The sequence below is a fragment of the Eulemur rufifrons genome, chromosome 6, assembly GCF_041146395.1.
Source record: "Eulemur rufifrons isolate Redbay chromosome 6, OSU_ERuf_1, whole genome shotgun sequence".
NCBI classification, from domain to species: domain Eukaryota; kingdom Metazoa; phylum Chordata; class Mammalia; order Primates; family Lemuridae; genus Eulemur; species Eulemur rufifrons.
In genome coordinates, this window is record NC_090988.1 from 42,428,457 (window position 1) to 42,456,157 (window position 27,701).

The 27,701-nt window shown below is 42.6% G+C and overlaps 1 protein-coding gene and 1 long non-coding RNA gene across 3 annotated transcripts in view; one reads left to right on the forward strand and one right to left on the reverse strand.

Moving 5' to 3' along the window:
* The first annotated feature begins 17,943 nt into the window (after positions 1–17,943).
* FZD4 (frizzled class receptor 4) lies at positions 17,944–26,826 on the forward strand. Of its 2 annotated transcripts, XM_069470948.1 has the most exons (3): positions 17,944–18,533; positions 20,450–21,712; positions 26,646–26,826. In XM_069470948.1, exons 1-3 carry the CDS (start codon positions 18,249–18,251, stop codon positions 26,763–26,765), a joined length of 1,668 nt encoding a protein of 555 aa, XP_069327049.1. In that variant the 5' UTR covers positions 17,944–18,248; the 3' UTR covers positions 26,766–26,826. The 2 variants fall into 2 exon arrangements, with proteins under 2 accessions (XP_069327049.1, XP_069327051.1); XM_069470950.1 differs by having other exon boundaries at positions 20,450–26,712.
* The window catches only part of LOC138385154 (uncharacterized), a 92,643-nt gene continuing 85,136 nt past the window's right edge, over positions 20,195–27,701 (reverse strand). The window contains exon 4 of the long non-coding RNA XR_011233691.1: positions 20,195–21,704. This is a non-coding gene — a long non-coding RNA (uncharacterized lncRNA). The remainder of the gene's footprint in view (positions 21,705–27,701) is intronic.

Below are 27,701 nucleotides of genomic sequence, written 5' to 3' on the forward strand. Positions count from 1 at the left end.
TTACACAGGGTGCCCAGGGTCACACAGTGAGGCCGCACCAGGGCCTGTTGGGAAGCCAGGCCTGGGCCTGTAACCATTACACAGCTCTGCCTCCCACCCAGGGGAATGAAGGGAGGTAAGATATCAAACGCACCTAACAGAGAGCCTGACACATTGTAGGCAGTCAGTTAAGGTCAGTTTACTTTCTTCCTCTTTTCTGACTTTTCCTGTTCACATTATGGAAGTGTATACGAGCAAGGAATCCATATGTACCCTTGAAGAGTCCTGTTACCTCTATTTACCTCTATCTTGTAAGTAAAAATTTAAAAGGAAAAAAAAAATCTCTCTTTAATCAGCCCTGTCATCAAAAAGGCAGAGCAAAAATAGCAAAGGTTCAGAGAAGGGCAGTGAAAATAATTTGCGGCATGCCTGGCAGAAGAGTATGCCATGTTAACAGAAATTCCAAACCTTAGGATCATTTCATTTGGAAAAGAAAGCTCCCAGAGGCACCATGTTTACAGTATAATAAGCTGATGACAGGTATAGGAAAGGCTAATCAGGACCTGGTATTTGCGTTTGCCCCAAAATACAAGAACCAGACTGTTTAACACATTGTATAATAGCCGTGTCACCTTCCACTTTGGAACGCTATCAAAGTGAGCTTTACCCTCCCTTCCTACTGACTATGGTGCCAAACCACACCTCCAGCCCCAATCAGTACACAAGACACTACACTTTACACGTACTATTCAGAATCTGGAGATTTCTAGCTGGAAGTCACATTGGGGCCAAGCAGTCCAGCCTCCTATGTTGTAGATGAAACTGAAGCCCAGCAAGGTGAAATGAGTTGTCCAATTTGCATGGCAAGCTCACGGCACATCTAGATTTAACCTTGGTCTTGGGGTCAGATGAACCAAAGTGGGATCCTGGCTAGCTAAATGGTCTTTCTGAGACTAAGTGTCCCTGTTTTTAATAGGGTTGGAGGATCAAATAATGATTACAAAAAATACTCAGTAAATATTAAGTTTACTTAGTTACTTCGCAACATGCTTGGAAGGTAAACACTGTGGCCCAATTCTCAGGTCAGTGCTTTTTCCTCTAAGTCATTCTGCTCCTTGGAATAGTCTGATGTAGGGAAAGAGCACAATGCTGGATCGCTGGGAAAAAATTAGAAGATGTAGTGCACCCTCCGCCCCTTTACTTCCCTTCACCAACAATAAAGTACAAACTTCAAAAGAAACAAACTTGAAAATGGTGAATGCTGGACTCAGACACCTTTCCCGGAGTGGAACCCTGTGGTCAGATATCGGCCAGGGCAATACTTGAACTTTAATACTTGGTTGCCATCCAAGTTTGTTTTCAGTGGGGAATAAAGTTCATGTTTTGGAGGCAGTATCCTTGACTTTTTTATCCTGTTATTCAAATATTTCCTAATAATCTTCAGCATTTATACACTCAAGAGACCTTGAAGGAAAAGGATGCAGGGCTCCAGTCTTTTTTCCTTCCTTTTGCTAATGAATAGATGTTTTCTTTCTGAATTCACTGGCCCTATCACCCTATTTTTTTCACACTCACAAAACCCTACAAGGAAGAGGTCAAATAGCAAATGGGAAACTGCAAGTTACCAAGTTTTGGTTTGGATTCTATGTTGTGATCCCTTCTGAACATGAAAAAGTAGAGAGTGATTGACATTTTAGCACATATATACATACTGTATAAATTAGTATGGGTGTTTCTGGTGCCACCTATTGGTTATATGGTGAGATTGGACTATGTGCAGTATTGTTGGTCATAAAAATGAATATAAAAGGGACTCATGCTGTAACATTCAAAATTGTGTAATTCAGAAGGCTGGCTGAATGTTGAAATAGGGTGATATTACTAGAACATTACCTTTAGTCACAGCTACTTGGAATTGTAGGACTATCTTGCAATGTGATTTTTGCCTTGGTTTACTCACCAATTAAATGCATAGAAAGGAATACATACTGAGGCATAGTCTCTGGGAACTGTGATATTAATGAACCAATACTCAGATTCAAATGATTTCTGTGTCATACGATTCAGCCTGCTGTAGGTGCCCTGTTCAGATTCCCTTTACAGCCAATGCACCCAGGCAGTTACCCCCAGCCACAGGGGGAATTGGCTAATACAACTCACTGTTACTCCCTTCTCTGGAGAACTGCCCTTGGCTAACGGGAAGAAACCTTGAGCTAATTAATGGGATCCACCTTGACCAGGAAGCTACATGCACAAGTACTGAAAAACCTGACCTCCTCAGCCAGTGATTCAGGACTTACTGTCACGGGGAGTACAAAAGGCCAGCCACCCTCATCTGTGATTCAGTGCTCCCGGTGAGGTCAGGCTGAAGCTAGATGTCAGTAGAGGCCACATGCTTGTCTTCCCTGTCCTATCCTGTTTGTCTCTTTCCCCTTTGGCTTAAAAACACTTAGTAAATCATTTGAGTACAAATCCCCATCTCAGGCTCTGTTTCTAAGGAATCCAAACTAAGATAAGAACTATCCCATGGAAAAGTGTATCCTTGCAATGATGAAAGCCATTAAAGTAACATATCCCTTTGGGTTTTGTGAATGTGGTTTTCCCAATATGCTTGGGAGGCAAATACTGAACAAGGCAACTCTTCTCCATAGGAGAGCAAGGCCCAGATTGAAGAACAGTAGCAGTGATACTGCACCGAGGGGCAATGATATAGAATAAATCCTTGAAATGGCATTCTGCCTGAGTTTTCTGAGAAATGCATTTAGTTCCAAAATAGTACATCCATGCTGGCATTAGACCTAGTGCTCCCAGGGGCAATGAGAAATAATTTGGAATCGGAGGACTTGAGGCTTTACACATTTCTACATCTGCTGGAGGAGCCAGGCCTTATGGTTTGTGCCAAAGGAGAAATTGGGGGGAGGATGGTGGGGGGGAAAACTCTGTCAAAAGACAACTTTGGAAATTGCATAAGAATTTTTGGTCAGTTTAATTGGGCTTTGGTTGTAGAAGTTCCAGCTGGTTCCTCAGAAGCAGCAGTGCCAAGTAAGAAGACGGGAGCTTTGAGTCTAGTCAGGTCTAGGTTTGAATCCTGCTTCTTGAACTTACTAACTCATATTCATCATCTACAAAACAGGGATCATAATATTTACCTACCCAGTGGTTGGAGGAGGTTTAGAAATAGTGTCAACATCTGGCATATACTAGTTAGTGAATAAAGGGAAGCTATTTTTTTGCACTGGAACTAGAGCATCTACTGACCAGTCTAGCCTCTCTCATTACTAAAGGTAATATTTCAACTTATTTATTCAACTTGTTTTGAACCCAGGAAGGAAAAGGATGCTGGTTATTTAGGGCTCTGTTGGGAACGTCAAAGAGATTATTTATTTATTTATTTATTTCACCCTCAGATTACCACGCTCCTTCCATGTGTCCCTTGTGTTCTACATGCTAAGGCTTCAGTGTGATACAGTAAATATTGGACTACTAAGTCAGCAGGCCTGGGTTCTCTAGCCCTGCTCTGCATCTAGCTAGCAATATCAACATGGACAGTCAACTAACATTTCCCTTTCTTTTGGTGTCTACATTTATCTACAAAGTGGGGAAAAGAGGTAGACTCCTTGGTCTCTAAGGTATCTTCCACTTCTGACATCCTCTGAGCCACAAAACGTCTACCATTTCAGCCTCGTGTAGACGCTGTAATTCTGACAACCTCAGTTTGCTCCTCAAGGGAAACTTAAATAGATCACAGAGGCAGAAATGAGAAAGTCATGCAACACGATGTCTTTCCCAACACAATGTTTTGACAAGGAGGAAGGAGAAATGAGACGGCAGAGGTAGAGGAGTAATTGGCCACTCTGAAGGGCAGGTAGGCAGGACATGGCTATTCATTATCAGTGAGTGAGTGATAATGGGTGGCAGTGTTATTGAGAACAGGAAAGGGCCTGGTTATATAGAGAGATCTATAACCTAGTTCCCAGTGTGTGCAGTCTGAAGCCTCAGGTCTGATTGATAGGTTTGTTGTTACTAATATTTACTCCATAACCTGGTTTCCACAGAAATCATGGTTTCTGGAGAAAGGAGACAGAAGACAGAGCGATGTGGTGGTAAGAGTTCTGGAGACAGAGTAAGGGATATCTAGTTCTAACCCTGAATTAGATAAGCCGTTTCCACTCATTGGGTCTCAGATTTTTTATCTGTCAAGTGGAGTAGCATATAATCTGGAAGATTCCTTCTCGGTCCCCAATAATCTAATTAATTTTATCAGCTTCTACTGTTTCTTTGCATGTGTGTGCAAATTGTTTTCTTAAAATGCAACCCTTCTTGTTTTAGAATAGAATAAAAATGAAACCGCAGGTTTGGATTCTTGAAGGCAAAAGGGATATTAGAGAAAAACTAAAGCAGGGAGGCCTACAATTCCATCAAATTCTTGAAAAAATTAAGGGCTATTGAAGGAAAATCAGATAAAAATGCAGGCATCTGGAAATTTCCAGGATGTGACGAGTGGGTGATCCTTAATGTCTACCCTGCTTTGGGGAGGGATTTCAGTTAACTTAGCAGTACATACTATAAAGATTCAATAAATAGTTGTCAACTGATTAACTTTACAATAATGACTAAGCAAGGAACTAGCTGATTATCAAAGGTTCCTTGCAGTTCTAATATCCTATGATAAATTTTGCAGAGGAAACCTGTGGAGGCAATCAAGCTGTCTAAGCTGTATGCATAATGATTAAAAGTACAGCTGTAGAGTCAGACAGACCTGTGTTAGAATATCAACTCTGCCATTTATTGTGGGACCTCAGGCTAGTTTTTTAATCTCTCAGATACTCTGTTTTCTCGTCTGTAACATGGAGAGAATAACAGTAGGTACCATATGGGTTTATTCATTTAACAAATATTTACTGAGCACCTGGTAGGCACCAAGGATATACTAGAGAATAAGACGGTCAAGACCCTGCCCTCATGGAGTTTATGTTCTGATTAGGAGAGACAGAAAATTAACAAGTAAGCAGCTAAATACCTAAGACAGTGATATACATCAATACATACTTTGAAGGAAATAAAATGTGGCTAAGGAGTGAGTGATTGAAGGGAAGGATGCAACATGAATGTTCTGAGAAGACCTCTCAGAGGAAATATTTGTCAGGAAGGAATAGACATGGGAAGATCTAGGGGAGGCATTCTAGGCAGAGGGGATAGCAAAGACCTTATGGCAGGCACTAGTTTGGCATGCTTTGGGAAGACAGGAGAGCTCAAGGTGACTGGAGTGTAGTGAGGAGGGCAGAGAGTATGACTGAAGGGGAAGGGGAGATGGGGCCAGATCTCATAGGCCTGATAAATTTTGTTCCACCAGCAATGGGAAACCACTGATGAGTTTTAAGCAGTAGAGGAACACGATCTATGGAGCTGGTTTTAAAAGATCCCTCTTACTGTGTAGATAATAGATTGTCAGTGAGTGATGGGGAAGCAGGGAGGACAGTTAGGAGACAGTTATCCAAGTGAGAGTTGATGAAGGCTGGACAGTTTGTGCTGGTGAAAATGGAGAGAAGTAGTTCAAATTTAGGATATAATCTGGAAATCATGTGTATTAAATGAGATCATATATGTAAAACTTAGCATAGTTGGGTACTTAGCACAGTACCTGACAGAGGGGCTCAATTAGGTGCTTGCTATAGATAATAGGATCTGATATATAGCAAGCCAGTTGCAATTCCATAGGTCAAAGAAAAATCTGGAAAATACTTAGGTCATAGACCTAAGGTGCAGATTAACAAATGGATTCAAACACTCATTATTTATGTCCCACTTGCATAAATCACATTTAGGGCCTCCGTTGAGGAGTGGACAATATGCACTCCAAGGTAGCTTCCAGTGCTAAGATGCTACTAATCATTTTTATGAGATATATCGGTCAGGATCCAAGTAGAAAAACAGAGTCATTATAAATAAGGTAGAATAAAGAATTTATTACAGGGATTAGACCTTATAAAACTGTGGAAGCTAGTAAAGTACTCTATGCAAGGTGTTGCCTACGTGTTTGGTGTTGAGCCTGAAGTCACTACAGACTGGCCAGGCCTACAGTCAAGAAGGAAATCTGGCTGAAACTTTGTACCCACTTGGGTACCTGGTTGAAATCCAGTTAGGTACAAAGTATCAAGAAGGAAGTCTGGCTGAAACTTTGTACTTGATTGGTTATCTGGTTGGGTACCCAGTTGGGTACAAAGTTTCAGCCAATTCTTCTTTCTTTTTCTTTTTCTTTTTCTTCTTCTTCTCCTTCCCTCCTCCTCCACCTCCTCCTTCTTTTCTTCTACTTCTCCTCTTCCCCTTCCTCCTCTTCCTTCTTCTTCCTTCTCCTCCTCCTTCTTTTCCTTCTTCTTCCTCTTTTTCTTCCTTCCTTCTTCTTTCTTTCTTTCTCTCTCTTTCTTTCTTTGTATTTTTTAATTGCTATATCATAGTTGTACATATTTTGGGGGCACACGTGATAGTTTGATACATATATACAATGTATAATGATCAAATCAGGGTAATTGGAATATCCATCACTCTAAACATTTATCTTTGCTTTGTCTTGAGAACATTACATTCCTTCTAGCTATTTTGAAATATTCAATAAATTATTATTAACAATTAATATAATTTCCCTACTATACTACAAAATACTAGAACTTATTCATTTTAACCGTCTTTCTGTACCCACTAATCAACTTTTCCTCATCCTCCCCCCTTCCCTTCCTAGCCTCTACTAACCACAATTCTACTCTCTACCTCCATGAGATTCACTTTTTTAGTTCCCACATATGAGTAAGAACATGTGAGATTTGTCTTTCTGTGCCTCACTTATTTCACTTAACATAATGACCTCCAGCTCCATCCATGTTGCTGCAAATGACAGCACTTAATTATTTTTGATGCCTGAATAATATTCCATGATGCATATATGTCACATTTTCTTTATCCATTCATCTATTGATGGACACTTAGGTTGATTTCATATCTTGACTATCGTAAAGAGCACTTCAATAAACATGAGAGTGCAGCTATCTCTTTGATATACTGATTTTCTTTCTTTTGGATACATACCCAGCAGCAAGACTGCTGGATCATGTGGTCATTCTGTTTTTAGTTTTTTGAGGAACCTCCATACTGTTTTCCATAATGGCTGTACTACTTTACATTCCCACCAATGTTTCCCTTTTCTGCATTCTCACCAGTTTCTTTTTTTCTTTTTAATAAGAGCCATTCTAACTGGGGTGAGATGCTATCTCATTATGGTTTTGATTTGCATTTCCCTGGTGATTAGTGATGCTGAGCATTTTTTTCATATACCTGTCCATTTGTATGTCTTTTTTTTTTTTTTTTTTTTTTTTTTTTTTTTTTTGAGACAGAGTCTTGCTCTGTCACCCTGGCTAGAGTGCAGTGGCATCATCAAAGCTCACTGCAACCTCAAACTCCTGGGCTCAAGCTATCCTCCTGCCTCAGTCTCTTGAGTAGCTGGAACTACAGGTACATGCCACCATATCTGACTAATTTTTCTATTTTTAGTAGGGATGGGGTCTGGCTCTTGCTCAAGCTGGTCTTGAACTCCTGACCTCAAGTGATCCTCCCACCTCAACTTCCCAGAGTGCTAGGATTACAGGCATGAGCCACCATGCCCAGCTTGTATGTCTGCTTTTGAGAAATGTCTGTTCAGATAATTTGTCCATTTTTAAATGGGATTATTATGATCATTATTTTGCTATTGAGTTCTCTGAGTTCCTTATATATTCTGGTTGTTAATCCCTTGTCAAATGGATAGTTTGCAAATATTTTCTCCCATTCTGTAAGTTGTCTTTTTACTTTGTTGTTTCCTTTGCTGTGCAGAACCTTTTTTAACTTGATGTCATCCTACTTATTTAGTTTTTGCTTTTACTGGTGTTTTTGAGGTCTTATCCCAAAAATCTTTGACCAGACCTATGTCCTAGAGCATTTTCCCAAAATTTTCTTCTAGTAGTTTCATAGTTTTAAGTCTTATATTTAAGCCTTTAATCCATTTTTATTTTATTTTTGTATATAGCTAAAGATGGAGATATAGTTTCATTCTGATGCATATATTCAGTTTTCCCAGCACCATTTATTGAAAAGGTTGCACTTTCCTGATATATGTTCTTAGAAACTTTGTTGAAAATAAGTTGGCCATAAGTGCATGGATTTATTTCTGGGTTCTCTATCCTGTTCCATTGGTCTATGTGTCTATTTTGGTGCCACTATCATGCTGTCTTGGTTTCTATAGCTTTGTAGTATAATATGAAATCAGGTAGTGTGACACCTCCAGCTTTGTTCTTTTTGTTCAGGATTGCTTTAGCTTTTGGAGGTCTTTTGTGATTCCACATGAATTTTAGGATTTTTTTTCTATTTCTGTGAAGAATGTCATTGATATTTTGATAGGGATTGTACTGAATCTGTAGATCACTTTGGGTAATATATATATTTAAACAATATTAATTCTTCCAGTCCATGAGCATAGGATATCTTCCTTTTTGGTGTGTGTGTCCTCTTCAATTTCTTTCATCAGTGTTTTATAGTTTTCCTTGTAGAGATCTTTCACTTCTTTGGTTAAATTGATTTCTAGGTATTTTATATTCTTTGTAGCTATTATAAATGGGATTGTTTTCTTGATTTCTTTTCATATTATTTACTGTTGATGTATATAAATGCAACTGATTTTTGCATGTCGATTTTGTATCCTGCAACTTCACTGAATTTTTAAAAATAATTTCTAAGAGTTTTTTGGTGGGACCTTTAGGTTTTTCTAAATATAAGATCATGTCATCTGCAAACAAGGCTAATTTGACTTCTTCCTTTCCAATTTAGATGCCCTTTTCTTCTTTCTCTTGCCTAACTTCTCTGGCCAGGACTTAGAGTACTATGTTGAACAGAAGTAGTGAAAATGGGAATCTTTGTCTTGTTCCAAATCTTAGTGGAAAGCCTTTCAATTTTCCCTCATTCAGTATGATATTGGCCATGGGCTTGCCACATATGGCCTTTATTGTGTCTAGTTATGTTCCTTCTAGACCCAATTTTTTGAGGGCTTTCATCATGAAGGGATGTTGAATTTTATTGAGTGCTTTTTTAGCATCTACTGAAATGATCATATGGTTTTTGTCCTTGATTCTGTTATGTGATGTGTCACATTTATTGATTTGTGTATGTTGAGCCATTCTTCCATCCCTGGAATAAATCCCACTTGATTATGGTGAATGATCTTTTTAATTCATTGGTTTTTTTTTTATCATAATTATTTTAAGATTATTTTTAATTTTTTTTATTTCATCTTATTATTATGGGGGATACAGAATTTCAGGTTACATACGTTGCCCATGTACCACCTGTCCCCCCAAGTCAAATTAATTCATTGTTAAATTTGGCTTGCTAATATTTTATTGAGAATTTTTGCATCTATGTTCATTAGGGACATGGGCCTGTAGTTTTCTTTTTGTTGTGTCTTTGTCTGGTTTTGGTATTAGGGTAATGCTGGCCTTATAGAATGAGTTTGGAAGTATCCCTCCTCTTCAGTTATTTGAAATAGTTTCAGTAGAGTTGATATTAGTTCTTCTCTAAGTGTTTGATAGAATTCAGCAGTGAAGCCATCAGATACTGGGCTTTTTATCTTTTTCTTTTCTTTTTTTTTTTGATGGAAGACTTTTTTTTATTACTGCTTCAATCTCCTCGCTCATTATTGGTCTGTTCAAGTGTTCTATTTCATCATGGTTCAATCCTGGGAGGTTGTATGTGTTCATGAATTTATCCGTTTCTTCTAGGTTTTCCAATTTCTTGAAGTATAGTTGTTCACAGTAGTCTCTAATGATCCTTTGTAATTCTGTGATATCAGTTGTAATGTTTCCTTTTCCATCTCTGATTTTATTTTATTTGGGTGTTCTTTTTCTTAGTCTACCTAAAGGTTTGTTGGTTTTATTTGTCTTTTCAAAAAACAAACTTTCAATTTTGTTGATCTTTTGTATTTTTTTTTAGTGTCAATTTACTTATTTCTGCTCTGATGTTTATTATTTAATTCCTTCTACTAATTTTAGGTTTGATTTGTTCTTGCTTTTTTAGTTCCTTGAGGTACATAATTAGTCTGTTTACTTGGAGTCTTTTTATTTTTTTTGTGTAGGCATTTATTGCCACAAAATTCCTTCTTAGTACCACTTTTACTGTATCCCATAGGTTCTGGTATATTTTATTTTCATTTTCATTTCTTTCAAGAAATTTTTTAATTTCCTTCTTAATTTCTTCCTTGGCCCAATGATCATTCAGGAGCCTGTTGTTTAATTTCCATGTATTTGTGTAATTCCCAAAGTCCCTCTGGTTATTGATTTCTAGTTTTATTCCATTGTAGTCAGAAAAGATACTTGATATGGTATCAACTTTTTTGAATTTGTTTAGACTTGTTTTGTGGCCTAACATATGATCTATCCTGGAGAATGTTCCATGTGCTGATGAAAAGAATGTGCATTCTGCAGGAGTTGGATGAAATGTTCTGTAAATGTGTTAGGTGCATTTGGTCTAGAGTATATTTTAACTTTGATGTTTCTTTGTTGATTTTCTGCCTGGATGATTCATTGCCAAAAATGGGGTGTTGAAGTCCCCTATTATTCTTGTGTGGCAAAATTATCTCTCCCTTCATATCTATTAATATTTGCTTTATATATTTATGTGCTCTGGTGTTGGGTGTATATATATTTACTATTGTTATATCCTCTTTCTGAATTGATCCATTGTTCATTATATAATGACCTTCTTCATCTATTTTCTCAGTTTTTGAATTAAAATGTATTTTCTCTGATACAAGTGTAGCTACTCCTGCTCTTATTTTGGTTTCCATTTACATGGAATATCCTTTTCCATCCCTTCACTTCCAATTTATGTGCATCTTTATATGTCAGCTTTCCTTCCTGATTGCAGGCCTGGCTGATCTATAGTGACTTCACACCTAATACCAGACACAGAGGCAACACCTTTCATAGGGTACTTCACTGGCTTCTACAGTTTTGTAAGGTCTAATCCCTGTAATAAATTCTTTATTTTACTTCACTCATAGTGACTCTGCTTCTCTGATCAGACCCTGACTAACATATCCCATAAAAAAGTTTCAATTTGATAGGAGGAGTAAGTTCTGGTGTTCTATTGCACAGCATGGTGACTATAGTTAATAACAATGTATTATATATTTCAAAATCACTAAAAGAAAGGATTTTAAATGTTCTCACTACAGAGAAATTATAAATATTTGAAGTGATAGATATGCTAATTAGCCTGATTTGATCATTCCACAATGTACACACGTATTAAAACATAACATTGTATCCCATAAATATATACAATTATTATTTGTCAATTTAAAAATAAAACAAAACTTTTTAAGAAAGGTATTTAAGAAAAGAAGGAAAGCTGGATATGAAGTTTGGGAAACCACAGGGACAAACTGGATCCCATGTCTGTCTTTAATCACCTCTAAACTTGATGATGCAGGTTACCTGCAGAAGCTAGAGCCCATAGCCACAGATCTACTCATGCACCTGGCCTAGGACTCAGAGAAGATGAAAGAGGGGATTGTCAGGAGTTGGAAGAGCTGCACATTCAGGCATTGTGCCATGCCAACAGAGGAGCCAGCAGATCAGTGACAATGTGCATGAGCAACCATGGTGCCTGGCACCCAACACTGACTTTCAGAGCATTAAAATGCTGTTTTACTTCCACCTCTCCAATCTTGTGCCAATTTCTCTTGTAGCCAACTCTAATCTGAAACCATGTAGGAAAAGAATTCTGGGAAAGGTAGTTCCATTTTAGCTAAATTAACACAGTACAAAGCTATGAGAGTCTACTTATATGCCTGATAAGCATATATACTTCTTTTAACCATACATAATCTCTAAATAAAGACAATAGCAAAATCAGACTTTCCCTTCATATGATACAACTACCCCTCATGCAACTGAAAACATGCCATCCCTCTACCCAAGAAAGAATATAAAGTCCCTTTATCCATCTTTGTGTGATATTCATGCATTCTTTTTCTAGCTGAGTCACACTCTCCTTTGATATCTCATGACTTAATTCTGTTCTGGTTATATGTTGCTGAACAACAAACCAACCTAAATCTTTAAGCACAAAACCATAACCATCATGGATTTTGTGTGTTAGGAATTTGGAAAGGGCACAGCAAGGATGGTTCTTCTATGCTACACAATGTCTACATTGAATGACTCAAATAGTTGGGGGCAAGAACAGCTTTAGTCAGAGAATTCACTTTCAAGATGGCTTCTTCACTCACATATTGGGCACTTGGCTTGGGATAGCTGAAGGGCAGGCTCATATGGGATTATCAACAAAGAGCCTGCATGTAGCCTCTCCTGCACAGCAGTCTTAAGTCAGTTGAACTTCTTACAAGGTTGCTCAGAGGTCCAAAGTGAATTTTTGAGCAAACAAGGTAGAAACTGCATGGCCTTTTTTGATGTAGCTTTGGAAGTCACCTAGTGTCACTTACAGCATACTGTATTGATTGAAGAAGTCACAGCTCTCCCACATTCAAGGGCAGGGAGCATAAACTCTGCCCTTTGATGGGAGAAGCATTGAAGGATTTGAGGCCATGTTTTAAAACCACCACCTGGGACTTTATCTAGTCTTATTCATGCTTATATACAACATGTGGCTAGTTTACCCTTTGGTTATTTAGCATCATTTTTATTCATATTCATTTCTCATCTGTATCGACTGATGAGAGTACCGTCTATGAAAATATTATTACAAGTGACTTCCTTTCCATGCTTCCCAGGTCTCTTGGGAATTTATTCACCCTTTGCAGCTAAGCTCACATTTCAATTTTTCTACAGATTTACCAATTACAGCTAATCCCCTGACTTACAATGCCTTGGCTTGAGAGCCTTGCTCTTACCACTTTTCTTGTGGCATATATGATTCCTAACAGCTTCAGCTGACAATAAGGAGGCAAGTGATTGACTAGACAATAAACAGTGATAAGAAGATGTCTTGGGCTGATTCAAGAAATAGAGAAATACGTTTGACTCTGAAGTAAATGATTTTGATCACGGTATTTTTCTACCAAAGGTTTAATAATAGGCACAATAAAATAAAAAAAAGAAGATAAATAATTGGCAAAACATCTGATTTTAGAAGAAAGCTGAAAGCTGTGAACTATGTCTGACTTATAAGAGTGGTTTATAACCTGAACTTGATCATCATTCTGGAACCAGTTGGGTTGTATTTTTGTGGTTTCCTATACCTAACCCATAATGAAGGTTCTCTTCTTCTGAAGAATCAGGTCACTTATAGCCTGAACCACTCATTTATTTATTCAACAGATAATGACTGAGCACCTTCCATGGGTCAGGTAATATTGTTCTATGCTGTTCAGGGGCACCAGAGTGAACAAGATACAGCCTTTGACCTTAGAGGACAATGAAAGAGACAAAAACAAAACAAAACCCTTATAACACAGAACCTATGTACCATGACCAGGAGAGACTGAGGCTAAGGAAGCCCAAGTAAAAGCACACAACCATAAACAAACTCATTTCACTCTTGGTCTCATGTCTCAATCTCCCTCAATGCCCAATGTGACTGTACACTCCTTGAAGGCAAGAACCACCTTTTACATGTCTGCATATCACCCCCCAGTACCCATCTCAGTGACATGTCCACGATAAGCCATCACTAAACATTTGCTAATGGCTTCACTGATAAATGCCGAAATGAAAAGAGGCTGTAGAGGTACAAAGTGTTTTGCATTATTTTTTGCCTCCTGCAGAGGTTCTTGTTGCCTATCTTTACAATAAACAATCACCACCAATAAATAACAATGTCTGATGCACCATCTTGTGCTTGCTAAATTTATAGGTGGGTGGAGCAACAGGGCTTTGATTTCTTGACATGCACGAGCTCTGTGGTGATGTTTCTTCTCTGCTGGCCAGTGGTGCAACAGACTAAAAAGGGAGTTTGGCTCTGTCACTTAATAGCTATTGCTTAATCTTTTGGGGCCTCTGATTCCTCAACTTGGAGGAAGATCCCTTCCACCTTACCCAGTAGACACGTCTTTGTTTGCTTCCTAGTTTGGGTGCAGAGGAAGATGTAGCACTCAGACTATTTATAAACTGATGGTATGTGGCATGGCTTCTCCCTATGCTTCTGTTGTTCCACAGTAAATTCCCACTACTTACGGGGTTTTAGTCCCAGTGAATTTTTCCCTCAAAAACCAACCAGGGTAATAATGAACCACTTTCTTGCATTTTCTATCAAGACAGCTCTTTGTGAGTTCTAAATGTTCTGTCTAGATTCAAAGAAGCTGATTTCTTCATGAGTGGCTGGAATAAGACTTTTCTTGGAAGCTACTGAATATGGATTAGTTGGATTGTTTCTCAGGAAATAAAAAGCAGGCTCTGGGGTGACTACTTCAACACTTAATTGGGTTAGCAGAGAACTGCAAATGAGAGGTTTTCCTTAGGAGGGAAAGGATGTTTATGGCTCCCACCCCCTTAGGTGGTGGATTTTAACCTAAACGCTAGTCTTCCAATGCAGCCTTTAATTTAGGAACCATTACAAGAATCTATTAGAGCAGAAAATGTCAGGTTGAAAAATTAACACATCACAGGAGTTAATTAGAATGTAGCCTCTCATTAGATACAAATGGAGAGCCCTCCAACTGCCCAACAGCCTGCTGAAGTCATGTTTGTTGCAGCTCCGAAGTAGCTGCATCTTTACTGCTCAGAGGGGGACCAGGGAAACTGCCCAGGCATTCAAGCCAGAGCCACTAGAGGCCCATGGCCTGCGCTTTAGTTTAACTGAAGGTCCTATTCACTAGTCCCTATCTTTTCCTCCCAGAACTGTTGTGCATGTCGCAGGGTGGATATCCCTTTGCCTGGAACTCCCTCAGGGAAGTGTTTTCTGTAACAAAGACAAACATGCCGTGCCTGTCTCCAGGGGCAGATTGTAGACTGTGTAAACCACTCCATGAGAGGGAGGCTGAGGGGCTCCAGGCCATTCACACACAGCTCTAAGTCGTGGTCTTTGTTTTCTTCCTCATTCAGACTGAAATGTGATTCCCCTGGCTTTCTTTTTTGGAAAATACCTGTGATGAGTTCCATGACTAGAAAGAAAAGCTGTTGACAGGAAAAGCTTCTGACAGGCAAGGGGCTTCTTCGTGTGTTCTCAAAGAAGGCAGTTGCTTCAAGCAAGCTGAGGCAGAGATGCCAGGTTTAGGAATAAGAGATCCAGATCACAAAAGAGTCATCTTTAACTACAGATTAGGTCAGGTGTTAAGCAGTTTCCTGTGGAAGAGCAGTACCGTGCTTGCAGCGTTTAGGCAGAGATGCACAGGTCCCTCTCCAACACTTACTATGTGATCTTGAGCAAACTGCTTGGCCTCTCACAGCAACAGCTTTCTCAAAGTGTTGTGAGAAATAAGTAAAATAATGAATGTAAGGCACGTAACACAGTGTCTGGCATAGAGCAAGAGTTCTATATGAATGGTTTGTTATCGATCTGATAATAGTATTCCTTCACCCAGCACCAATGATGTCCCTCTCTGTGCCAGGCGCTGTGTGAGGAACTTCGAAGGGTTCATTATTTAATAATCACATAGGTAAATGTTCAGCACAAAGCTTGCCCTCTCCCCCACTCCACCCTAGGAGAAGTGCCAGTTGCACGCTAACTCCTTGAGTAGCTCAGAATTCTGCAGGTCGTCCCCCTTTGAGTAGTCCTCCAAACTCAGCCACCTCTACTTTCAATTTACTCAAAATTCTCTATCTGTGCACCTACCACACTGAGTTATTGTTGTTTATTTATTCTTTATTTCCTCCTGTGAGGTCCTAGAGGCTAGGGATCATCTATTCATTTGATCTATTCATGATTATGTACTCATCTCTGCAGGCCAATGGATCTCATGCATCCCTCAACACATGAAGATTCAACCCTACTGCTGCTGAGTACATCGACTTCCACCTGGGACCTTTTTCCGAGGAAATAACCCCGCTTTCCATCTTTGAAGGGCCTTAACTGGGCCCTGGTTTGGTTGGTGGTGTCATTTTCCAACTATTACTCTGGTTCTAGCCTCAGTTTCCCAATCTCTTTAAGGAGCTAATATGGTCTCCTTCACTGGGATGTTATGATGATCACTGGAGACAATGCAGCTTCTATAAGTCCAACACAGTTCTAGGCACAGAGCCAAATACCAAAAAAAGTTGATTCCATTTTTGCCCTCAGCCAAATCTAGCTGCCAATATAAGTAAAGAAGACTAAAAATACAAGACAGACTATGAGCACCACATGAGTGGTACAGATATCCTTCCAACTTGTATCTAGCCTCTGCCATGTGCCAGATAATTGGCTGAAATGAGAGGATACAAACATGCATAAAAACAGCCCTGGGAAAACAGTGGCAGGTGTGGACAAAAGGATCTCAGGAAGAGGCCAGAAAGCCCTTTATCCAGACTGTCAGATCTGGGCTGCTGGAGATGTCTTTAACACCGGGCTGGAAAGCAGGGGGTTGTACCATAATTGGCCTCCCCTAGCTGTTCCAGAAAAAAAAAAAAAAATCCCCAAACACAATAACCAAGTTATTCAGTACTTACTATGCGCGAGACACTGTGCTGCATGATTTACAGGCATTATCTCATTTAACTTAGAACAACTGTGTGAAGCAGACACGAACTTCTCGATTTCACAGATGGCCAGTCTGAGGCTCAGCGAGGCGCAGGAGCTTGACCACAGTCGAGCAAGGAGGAATCCACCTGCTTGAGAGTTTCACTGGGCGACTGGAAAGCAGAGAGAGGGTGGACCAGCACAAAGCCCCCGGGGGGCTGGGAATGAGAGACACGAAAGTTGGATTGAAACTCAGTTGGCATGAGCTCCAGATCCCCAGAACCCAACGCAGAAGCAGACTAAGGAAGAAAGGGGTACAGGCTGCAGGGGAGGGGTGCCCGGAAGGCTGGGGGAGGGGAGTCCTGGTGGTGGAGCGCGGTCCTCGCCCTTAGTGCACAGGTCAATCCTCTCCCCTCCCACCCTTTCACCCTCCCAACCTTATTTAGAAACCGTGTCCCCGAGACAGGAAGGGCGGCGGGCCGAGAAGCACGGAGCGTCCCGGTCTCATTTCCTTTCGAATCCCCCTGTGGAATTTCATTTCATACGGTGAGGAAATCGGAGCGCGAGACCGTCGGCGGGTCGTCTGCTCCGGGGCGCCTCCCCCACTGGCTGCAGGAGTTAGGCAGCTCCCGGGCGCAGGTCGGGCGAGTCTGGGGGCGGGGAGAGGGGCCGGGCTCCAACCCTAGCAAGTTAGGAGTGAAAATAGCTGCGAACTCGCACTGTGCCAGGCACGGCGCTGAGCGTTTTACGCTTTATCTCTAATCCTCCCAAGTCACTTGACGGAGGAGGAAACTGACGCCGAGAGGCTGGGCAATTTGCTCAAGGTCACACAGCCGGGATTTAAAGCCACAATCCGTAAATCCAAATCCCGTGCTCTTTGTGTACGTTTCTCTGCCTGATGGGGAGCGAAACCTGCCACGGGCCTAGGTGACAGCTGGAAAGACACGGAAAGGAAAGGGGGCAGATTGATGGGACAGCACTTCTCACCTGGGAGAGGAAGGGGCACGTAGCCCCAGCCGGAGCAACTAGGCTCCATCCCCGCCTGGCCCCCAGCGCGCCTGGATCCGGGTGGGAGGAAAGTGTGCGCCGGGAAGCCGGGCGGGGCGGGGCGGGGCGCGGCGCTCCGGGGAGGGAGGGTGGGACGGACGGAGAAGGGGGGCCGGAGGGCGGGGGCTTGACCCTTCCAGCGGGAGGCGGCCCCGCCCCGCAGCCCCGCCCCCCGCTGCCCACGGCACCCGGCCATTGGAGAGGCGCGCTGTCCGTCCCGCCCCGCCGCCGCACAGCGAGCCTCCAGCGCCGCGCAGGGCTCGGGCGGTGAGAGCGGCTGGGCGCAGGGTGCTGGCGGGTTTCGCGGAGACGCTGAGCGGACGCGGCCGGCGCCGGGTTGTGGGCTCGTCGCCTGCAGCCATGACCCTCGCAGTCTGTCCCTCAGCCTCGGCCTGGGGCGTCTAGTATCCCACACAGTCGCGCGCAGCTGCCGGAGAGCCGGCCGCTGCCCCCTCGTCGCCCTTGGCGCCTTATCACACTCGTTCCCCGGAGCTGGAAGCAGCACGGGCAGCCGGCTTCCCCGTGCAACCTGGGGGTGTCTCCTGGAGGAGCCCCCCCCGCCGCCGCTGCTGCTGCCCCATACTCTGGCCATGGCCTGGCGGGGCGCAGGGCCGAGCGTCCCGGGGGCGCCCGGGGGCGTTGGGCTCAGTCTGCGGTTGCTCCTGCAGTTGCTGCTACTCCTGGGGCCGGCGCGGGGCTTCGGGGACGAGGAGGAGCGGCGCTGCGACCCCATCCGTATCTCCATGTGCCAGAACCTGGGCTACAACGTGACCAAGATGCCCAACCTGGTGGGGCACGAGCTGCAGACAGACGCCGAGCTGCAGCTGACAACTTTCACACCGCTCATCCAGTACGGCTGCTCCAGCCAGCTGCAGGTGGGCGCCCCCACCCCCACCCCTGGCGGGACCCCCTTGGGGAGGGACGCTACAGACTAACTTCGCGGAGTCCGTGCCAAGTCGAACCCCTTGTCCGCTTCCTTGCCTGAAGGGTGCAACTCTCCTGGAAAAGTGATTTCCATCCCCACCCCCACTTTTCTGTCCTTTCTCAGGGACTGGAAGCCAAAACGTTGTGTAAGTCATCTGGCCTGGGAAAGAACCCACTCTTACACCCCGCCCTTCCGTTTTTCTCCCCTGCCCACCCATGTCTGGCCAAGCCCCTAACCCCAGTGGAGCTGAAAGTTATCTTTGCCAAGGATTCGGCTGCTGCTCGGTGGGCGAGTCCCGGATAGGGCAGCCAGCTGTAGCTAAGCCTTGGAAGGGGAGATAAGGAGACGGGACTTCTCTTTTCCCGGTCCCTCACCAACCTTCTTTCTCCCCCGTATTTTTGCAGTGGGTTATTAAATGAAACACCGTTGCACCGTTTTCTTCTGAATGTCCCCTCCTCGCGGTTTTAGAGGTCATGCATGAAGGAACGGTTAGGTTGGCTCAGTATTGAAGGCAGGCTTAATGCTTGGAGAGCGAGAAAAAGCTCCAGGAGGGTAGTTGGAATATTGGAAGAAATTTTTTTTTTCAGTCATTAAAAAATGTAAAGCTTATGTAATGATTTAGAAAATATGCCACAATAATAAGTGAAGAAAGAATTTGCATGTGCAGGGTGATTGTTATCTTGGAAAAACAAACACAAAAATAACCACCAATTCATTGGGGGGAAAGGACTGAAAGGAAAAGTTAAAAAGTGTTAACATTGGTTGTGTTTTGGTTGGTGAGGCTGAGTGATTTTTAGAAAATTTGAGAAGAGAGAAGTTGTGGGGAAAAAAATAGAGGTTAGTTGTCCAGGCTAAGTTTCAGGAATCTGTGGTTCTGGCTGTAACTTCTGAGAGATAAGAAACAGACATATAGCTTACTTACTAGGTGCATGTTCTTACACAGGTCATTTTAAAAGTTAGACTGTGGTTTTGGAAAGATGGTTGGGATTAGACCTATTGCTGGTGAAATATCCCTTTGGAAGTTTCCGTACATTGGAACTAGGTTATAAAAGCCTAAGAAATGATCCTCTAGCTCTCAGTTTGGAAACAGCACATATCCTGACATCAGTGGCAATTTTGTTGGAGAAACAGCTTTTGCAGGGATATATATTTTTAATTACATGTATCCTGGGGAAGCAGCCAAGCTGTTTTGAAGGACAAGACTGGATCCCTTTACATGCTGGAAAATAGTTACTTGTAACCCTACACTTCATAGACAACATCTGTAAGGAGCCAAGCAGACTGTTTATCAATGCTGGAGGAATTGAGGACAGCAACTGGACTCTCCCTTGCTGGTATTGCAGTTTCAGGGACTTAACATTTACATTTTCCTATTGTGCTTCATTATTATTCATTAAGGAAACCTGGCCAAACAAACCCCTGGTGACCAGAGACCTCAATCTGCCTCCCTTCCTTGGGTCTAACAGTATCTCAGTTGGGACATTTTCTATTTCAATATGGGTCTGATTAAAAAATTAAGGGCTAACATAGAGAAATGAGAGAATATTAACAGGATCTACATTTTTTACATTTATTAAAAAATCAGTTATTTTAGGTTTATTTCCTTAAGTGTGCAGTTTTTCAGATGTTTTATATATATTTGTTTGTTCCTCTGGAAAGGATTACTAGAGCCAAACTAAGAAAAGTGTATACATGATGGATTATTAGGCACCCTTGTTTGAGGTCAGAGTAAACTGACAGACTCCCTATAGGCTGGTTTAAAAGTAGATGTATACATTGTCTGGAAGCATTCAACTTAGCTTTGTGCAAGCATTTGGTCAAACTTCCAAGTCATTGTTTTCTTTGTTCATTTCATTACTTTTCCAGTTCTTCCTTTGTTCGGTTTATGTGCCAATGTGCACAGAGAAGATCAACATCCCCATTGGCCCATGTGGCGGCATGTGTCTTTCAGTCAAGAGACGCTGTGAACCTGTCCTGAAGGAATTTGGATTTGCTTGGCCGGAGAGCCTGAATTGCAGCAAATTCCCACCGCAGAACGATCACAACCACATGTGCATGGAAGGGCCAGGTGATGAAGAGGTGCCCTTACCTCACAAAACCCCCATCCAGGCTGGGGAAGAGTGTCACTCTGTGGGAACCAATTCTGATCAGTACATCTGGGTGAAAAGGAGCCTGAACTGTGTTCTCAAGTGTGGCTATGATGCTGGCTTGTACAGCCGCTCAGCCAAGGAGTTCACAGATATCTGGATGGCTGTGTGGGCCAGCCTGTGCTTCATCTCCACCGCCTTCACAGTACTGACCTTCCTGATCGATTCTTCTAGGTTTTCCTACCCTGAACGCCCCATAATATTTCTCAGTATGTGCTATAATATTTATAGCATTGCTTATATTGTCAGGCTGACTGTAGGCCGGGAAAGGATATCCTGCGATTTTGAAGAGGCAGCAGAACCCGTTCTCATCCAAGAAGGACTTAAGAACACAGGATGTGCAATAATTTTCTTGCTGATGTACTTTTTTGGAATGGCCAGCTCCATTTGGTGGGTTATTCTGACACTCACTTGGTTTTTGGCAGCGGGACTCAAATGGGGTCATGAAGCCATTGAAATGCACAGCTCTTATTTCCACATTGCAGCCTGGGCCATCCCTGCAGTGAAAACCATTGTCATCTTGATTATGAGACTAGTGGATGCAGATGAACTGACTGGCCTGTGCTATGTTGGGAACCAAAATCTTGATGCCCTCACTGGCTTTGTGGTGGCTCCCCTCTTTACTTATTTGGTGATCGGAACTTTGTTCATTGCTGCAGGTTTGGTGGCCTTGTTCAAAATTCGGTCAAATCTTCAAAAGGATGGGACAAAAACAGACAAGTTGGAAAGGCTGATGGTCAAGATTGGGGTTTTCTCAGTACTATACACGGTTCCTGCAACCTGTGTTATTGCCTGTTACTTCTATGAAATCTCCAACTGGGCACTCTTCCGCTATTCTGCAGACGACTCCAATATGGCAGTTGAAATGTTGAAAATTTTTATGTCTTTGTTGGTGGGCATCACTTCAGGCATGTGGATTTGGTCTGCCAAAACTCTTCACACATGGCAGAAGTGTTCCAACAGATTGGTGAATTCTGGGAAGGTAAAGAGAGAGAAAAGAGGGAATGGTTGGGTGAAGCCTGGGAAAGGCAATGAGACTGTGGTATAAGGCTAGCCTGCCTCCACACTTTCCTCATTTTGAAGGTGGGGGGGAATGCCAGCATTTCGGTGGAAATGCTACTAAAGTTTTATGCAGTGAATCTCAGTTTGAACAAACTAGCAACACTTAAGTGACCCCCATCAACCCACTGCCCCCTATACCAGCATCATAAAACCAATGATTCTGCTGCAGACTTTGGAATGATCCAAAATGGAAAAGCCAGTTAGAGGCTTTCAAAGCTGTGAAAAATCAAAACGTTGATCACTTTAGCAGGTCGCAGCTTGGAGCGTGGAGGTCCTGCCTAGATTCCAGGAAGTCCAGGGCGATGCTGTTTTTCCCTGCAGGGTGGGATTTGAGCTGTGAGTTGGTAACTTGCAGGGAGAAAGATTAACTTTTTTAACCCTTTAAAGTTTTAAATACTAACTGGGTCTTTCAGATAGCAAAGCGATCTATAAACACTGGAAACACTGGGTTCAGAGAAGTGTTACAAGAGTTTTATAGTTTGGCTGATCTAACATAAACATCTTCTGTGGTGCACTGTCTGCTGTTTAGAACTTTGTGGATTGCACTCCCAAGAGGTGGTGTCAGAATCTTTCAGTGCCTTTGTCATAAAACAGAATTGTTTGAACAAACAAAAGTACTGTACTAACACGCATACGGTATCCAGTGGATTTTTCTTCTCTCTCTTCCTCTCTTAAATTTCAACCTCTCTTCTAGGCTGCTGCTGTTTTCTTCATTTTACATTAATGACTAAAAAAGGTATTTTTATAGGAATTTTTGCACGGCAGCATGCCTAATGAGGGGAAAAGGAAGGGTGATTCACTTTCTGACAATCACTTAATTCAGAGGAAAATGAGATTTACTAAGTTGACTTACCTTACCGACCCCAGAGACCTATTGCATTGAGCAGTGGGGACTTAATATATTTTACTTGTGTGATTGCATCTATGCAGACGCCAGTCTGGAAGAGCTGAAATGTTAAGTTTCTTGGCAACTTTGCATTCACACAGATTAACTGTGTAATTTGTGTGTGTCAATTACAATTAAAAGCACATTCTTGGACCATGACATAGTATACTCAACTGACTTTAAAACTATGGTCAACTTGCATTCTCAGAATGATAGTGCCTTTTTTTTTTTTTTTAGCATAAGAATGTTATCAGAGTCTGGTCTACTTACTACAATGGAGACTTTTTTAATTTTGTGAAGGGAACTAAGGACGGCTAATCCAACTATTTGGTGCATAATTGTTTCCTAGTAATTGGCAAAGACTCCCTTATAAGATTTCTTTGGAGGCAGTGTGGCCTGGAGTATTTATATGGTGCTTAATGAATCTCCAGAATGCCAGCCGGGAACTTGATTGGTTAGCAGGGAAAAAAGTGTAGACCATATGAAATGAACTGCAAACTCTAACAACATAGGTCTTAATTGCCTTTTGTGAAGGTATCCAAAGCTTTTAAAATTTATGTTTTACGTTCCTCACAAGGGGGTACCCCCTAGCAGCCTCTCAAAAGTTGCAGTTCTTTTAAAATTGTAACTGGCCTTTCTCTTAATCCACCCTAGGCCTTCTAATCAGGAGATCTCTGGGACAAATTGTTGACTGTGTTACAGGTTGCTCTCCTTGTAACTCATACCTGTCTTTGCTTTAGCAACTGCTTTGTAATGACTCATTTGTTTATTAATTCATGTCTTTTTTTAATAGGTAGGAAAACTTTTTTTTTTTTTATCACACTTCTTTGTGTAGAAACATCATTTCCAGGGACTCAAAATTCCAAATAGGTGGTCCAATTCTGGAAATAAGCATGTCTTCTTTCTTTCTTTTTTGGTTTGACATTTTCCTTCTTTCTTTCCTCTTTGTTTTTGTGTGGTTCTTAAGCTGTCTGAGATCGAGGTGCCTATACGATCTGTTGTGTGTTTTGGAAGGGAAAGTCTTAGGCCTTTTGAGACTGAAGCTAAGTGGGCAGGGTGGCCCCTGCTGCTGTGTGCCAGTCTGAGTACCTTGGCTGGACTCTGGGTCAGGGCGCCAGGAGCATGAGAATTGATCCCCGGAAGGGCCAGTTTAACTCCATCTGAGAGTACGTTGCCTACGAAATGCAAAATGTGAACTCCCTGTGCTGCTTGCAGATAGTTCCCATAACTGTCCAGGGCCCTGGAGCGTGCACCCAAGGGCAGAGCCTGCCCTTACTCACGCTCCGCTCTGGTGTCTTGGGAGTTGTGCTGAGACTCTGGCCCAGGAAAGGGAAGGAGAACCATGCAGGGGCGAAACTGGCCTTGCTGTTAGAGCATAGGGGTTTGTGAAGCAGTTTTCTTTGTAATGCATTAGTGGTGTGACCAAGACAGCACCTAGCGAAGGGCCAGACATGCAGTAGGTGCTCAGTAGTTGTCAATGATTAAATAGTAACAATAAAAGAGCACTTGGGGGGAACTGGACACCCAAGTTCTGAGTTCTGGAGCTAGTACCCTGACAACCTTTCTGGTTTTGACATGTCTATTCCACAAATCTCTGGCCTTCACAGGGGAAAGTATATTTGATCAGAAATGGCCAGTCAGTGCAGACTGGATTAGTAGCCTTAGCAATGCCAACCGGTCATAGGCCTTTCCTTTCACATTCCAGACAATGGAGAGTGTTTATAGTTTCAGGAAAGGGACTTGGTGGCTGAGGAGTCAGTTACTAGTGACCTTCAAGCCACTCCATCACTTCTTAAATTGGTGTTTGTTAAAAAAAAAAAAAAAAAATCCATTATCAGCACATTTATTGAGTGCCAATTGTGTGTAAAGCCCTGTGTTAGGTGCCTTAAAGGATGTCATGGGAGACAATTTCTGTTCTTCTAACTGATCTAGGGTAGGGAAGCACTTGGGGCTGCTGAACTTTGCTATTGGTTTTGTGAAGGAGCAGGGGCCTCTGGAATTCCCTTATGTTTCACTTTCTCCATCCCATAAACCTCCTTCTGGGTCTCCCTACCTGTAACACATCTCTCATCCCTGCCAGGACTCCTTCCAAATCAATTACAGGGGTTTTTGACAGAAAGCATCAGCTCTGGTTCATGACAATCTCCGTAGAAGTTCCCTGTGAAGACTCTGAGGATAGGTTGCAAGGACATGAGCTCCCACATCTGTGGCTTTGGGAGCTGGCAATTCAGGGCATAGGGTGTTCGTGTGACTTGTGTAGGTATATTTGAGGACAGCGTCTAGCTAGGGAAAAGGTTAATGTTTATCTTTCTCTGAAATCTAGAATGAGTGGGTAGGATTGTAGCTTCTTACAAAAATCTCTTGGCCTCCAAAGATTTTATTAAACAGCAGCCAGTGGCACCTCTGTCCCACCTCGTCTCTGGAAGACTCCTTTCTCCTGCTTCATAGGGGCCAAACCTCAGGGCAGAGGAACATGAGGCAGGGTGGAACTGACCAGAACCATCTGGTTGAGCTACTTGGTTGATTCATATCCTTTTTCCTTTATGGAGACCTATTTCCTGATCTCTGAGGCTGTTTCTGAGCTGGCAGCTTACTGGGGCCTGACACCAGAGAAGGAGTGACACTTTTTATTTTCCCAAGGTGCTCTCTGACTTTCCTTTCCTAGGTCGTAACCTCACCTGCACTCCCCAAACTCAGACTCTGGGAACCTTGTGTATCTAGATTCTGAACTGGGATTCTCCCCAGCACCTGCAGTTCTGTACTCTCTGGCTTCCCTCAGCCTCCCAGGCACTGACTTAAGTGCTTACTGTGTGGGGAACCAAGGTGGGACCTACGAACAAAAAGACTAGCTCAGTAGCCTCAGTCCTGGAGGGGCAAGACTCAGTTCAAAGGGATTTCACCAGAATGGTGCAATTTTCGACGTCTGATGAGGTGACCACAGCCACAGTTAAGGAAAAGAATCAGAGAGCACAGACTTTGGAAGGAACCTCTTAAAAATCAGTCTCCATCCTGTATTTCATTCTGTAATGGCATCGGAGAGGGCTGCTATTCCCCCAATCACTTTGAGTGGACAAGTTCTTTTGTTCTTTTATTGTATTTGAGTTTAGAGTCCCCGTCTGGGTTTCTATTATGTCTGGCAAAGGACCTGGGTTATCATTTTTCCTCCAGGGCTAGATCACAGATCTTGGAAACTTCTCAGAGAGCATTTTGCTCCTACCAAGGATCAGATAATAGAGACTTAAATAATGGATTTTGTTTCACTGTAGCCTGGACAGAGCTTTGTGCTGCTGCCCCTCGCCATGCACACGTGCAGTAACGGCACACTTCACAGTACCGGGAGGCAAGTGAACCCCAGGTCCGCCTGACATGCCTCTTCCCCTTTGTAAGCTCAGTTGCCCTGATAGTAGCCGCTTCCATTTCTGATCCCCCTCATTTCCTCCTCCTTCACATCAGCAAATTCCCAGGGTTCACCCAGGCGATTTGTAGAGGGCCTGTTTGGGGGTCCTACGTGAGCCATGTCCTCAAAGCTTTTGTACCTCCTTGCTCTCCTGCAATATTCAGTACATGACCACTGTCACTCCAGAAGGCTTTTGAAAAGAGGGGCAAGAGCAGGTCTGCCCCACGAAGGTTGGGTCCATCTTCTCTCCCAAGTTGTGAAAGTTTTCAAATCCCGTTAATGGGCTCGGGCCCCAACTTGGTTGTGGGATTTGGGAGGGGTAAGCTGCCTCTAGGTTTCTCCCAGTGGGGCACGTAGGTGGTTTTGAATTTTTTCTACCTCACAGGGAATGTTGTGAGGCTTTAGAAGGTCTAAGGATGAAGGCCCCTTGAGCTCTTTGTAGGAAAAGTGGAAACTATCAGGCATGATCTGCAAAAAGGTAAAATGTGACTCCCCCCGCTCTGTGCCGCAGTCAGGCTGTGGTTCTGTGGCCTTTTCTTGTATCCTCATGCCACCCCCACCCCCTTGCAGGAACCTCGAAGCCAACTTGGGGGACTTTCAGATGTTCGACATAGAGGTACCAGGCAAACTCCTGCTACACATGCCCTGAATGAATTGCTGAACTTCAAAGAAAATGGACCCTGCTTTTAAGGATGTACAAAAGTATGTCTGCATCGATGTCTGTACTGTAAATTTCTAATTTATCACTGTACAGAAAAAAAAAAAAAAACCTTGCTATTTAATTTTTGTATTAAAGGAAAATAAAGTTTTGTTTGTTAACTGGTGTGTGATTTGGCATGTTCCTGAAAATGTACGACAGTCCCTGGGAAGCATACATGCCCAGTAGTGAGAAATAGAGGATTCAGTTTGCAAGGCAGATTGAGGACTGCTTTCTGAGAGCCTCTTTGTTTCTTTTTTTGCTGGTGCTATTTTCCCCCTGTGGGATTTCTCCTGGGTCAGCAAACCCCCACAGTCCAAGGTCAACAGAATTTATCACTACTGTGGTCATCAGTAGCACTCAAGTGGGTCACATGATGCTTTGGACATAACTATGGTTCTCAAGCTGTTATCCCAATCACACCTCTGGCATTTCCAATATGTGTGGCCATCTTTGCCTTCCAAATCCCATTGACTTAATCTGGTGGCCTGAAAAAGTTTTCCCACCCCTTCTAGAGCTTTAGGCCTCCTAAAAAGGGGAATGGAAAGGGGGCCTTTTTTTTTTTTTTTTCGTTTTTTAATTTTTTTCTGTCTTTACAACATTTCTGTTTTGTGTAATAGACATGGGAGTATGTCACATCAGTCAGGAAAATGTCTTCTAAGCTAATTTTATAAGTTGGGTGGTCTGTGTTTCCATATCCACAAAAGTCATCAGACAAAGCAAATTCAAAGCCATTATCAGGACATTGTCATGGGAGCCAGTAATATTATGGACCACACAGACAGGGAAGCAAAGCCACTGCCATAGGAGATGTCTGCTGATGTCCCAGATGAGAGCATCAGGACTCTTGGTTTGCTGTTAAATTTCTCGCCACCCTTTAGCTTCACTTGAATGCCACCCTGTTTCGGTGTGAGTAAAAAAGCCCATTG

Bases quoted from the DNA above. Each gene is read 5' to 3' on its own strand.
- FZD4 (XM_069470948.1), top strand. From the start codon at position 18,249: ATGGCCTGGCGGGGCGCAGGGCCGAGCGTCCCGGGGGCGCCCGGGGGC. The intron at 18,534-20,449 runs GTGGGCGCCCCC...TTACTTTTCCAG, and splicing joins GCTGCTCCAGCCAGCTGCAG to TTCTTCCTTTGTTCGGTTTA. The intron at 21,713-26,645 runs GTAAAGAGAGAG...ACCCCCTTGCAG, and splicing joins GATTGGTGAATTCTGGGAAG to GAACCTCGAAGCCAACTTGG.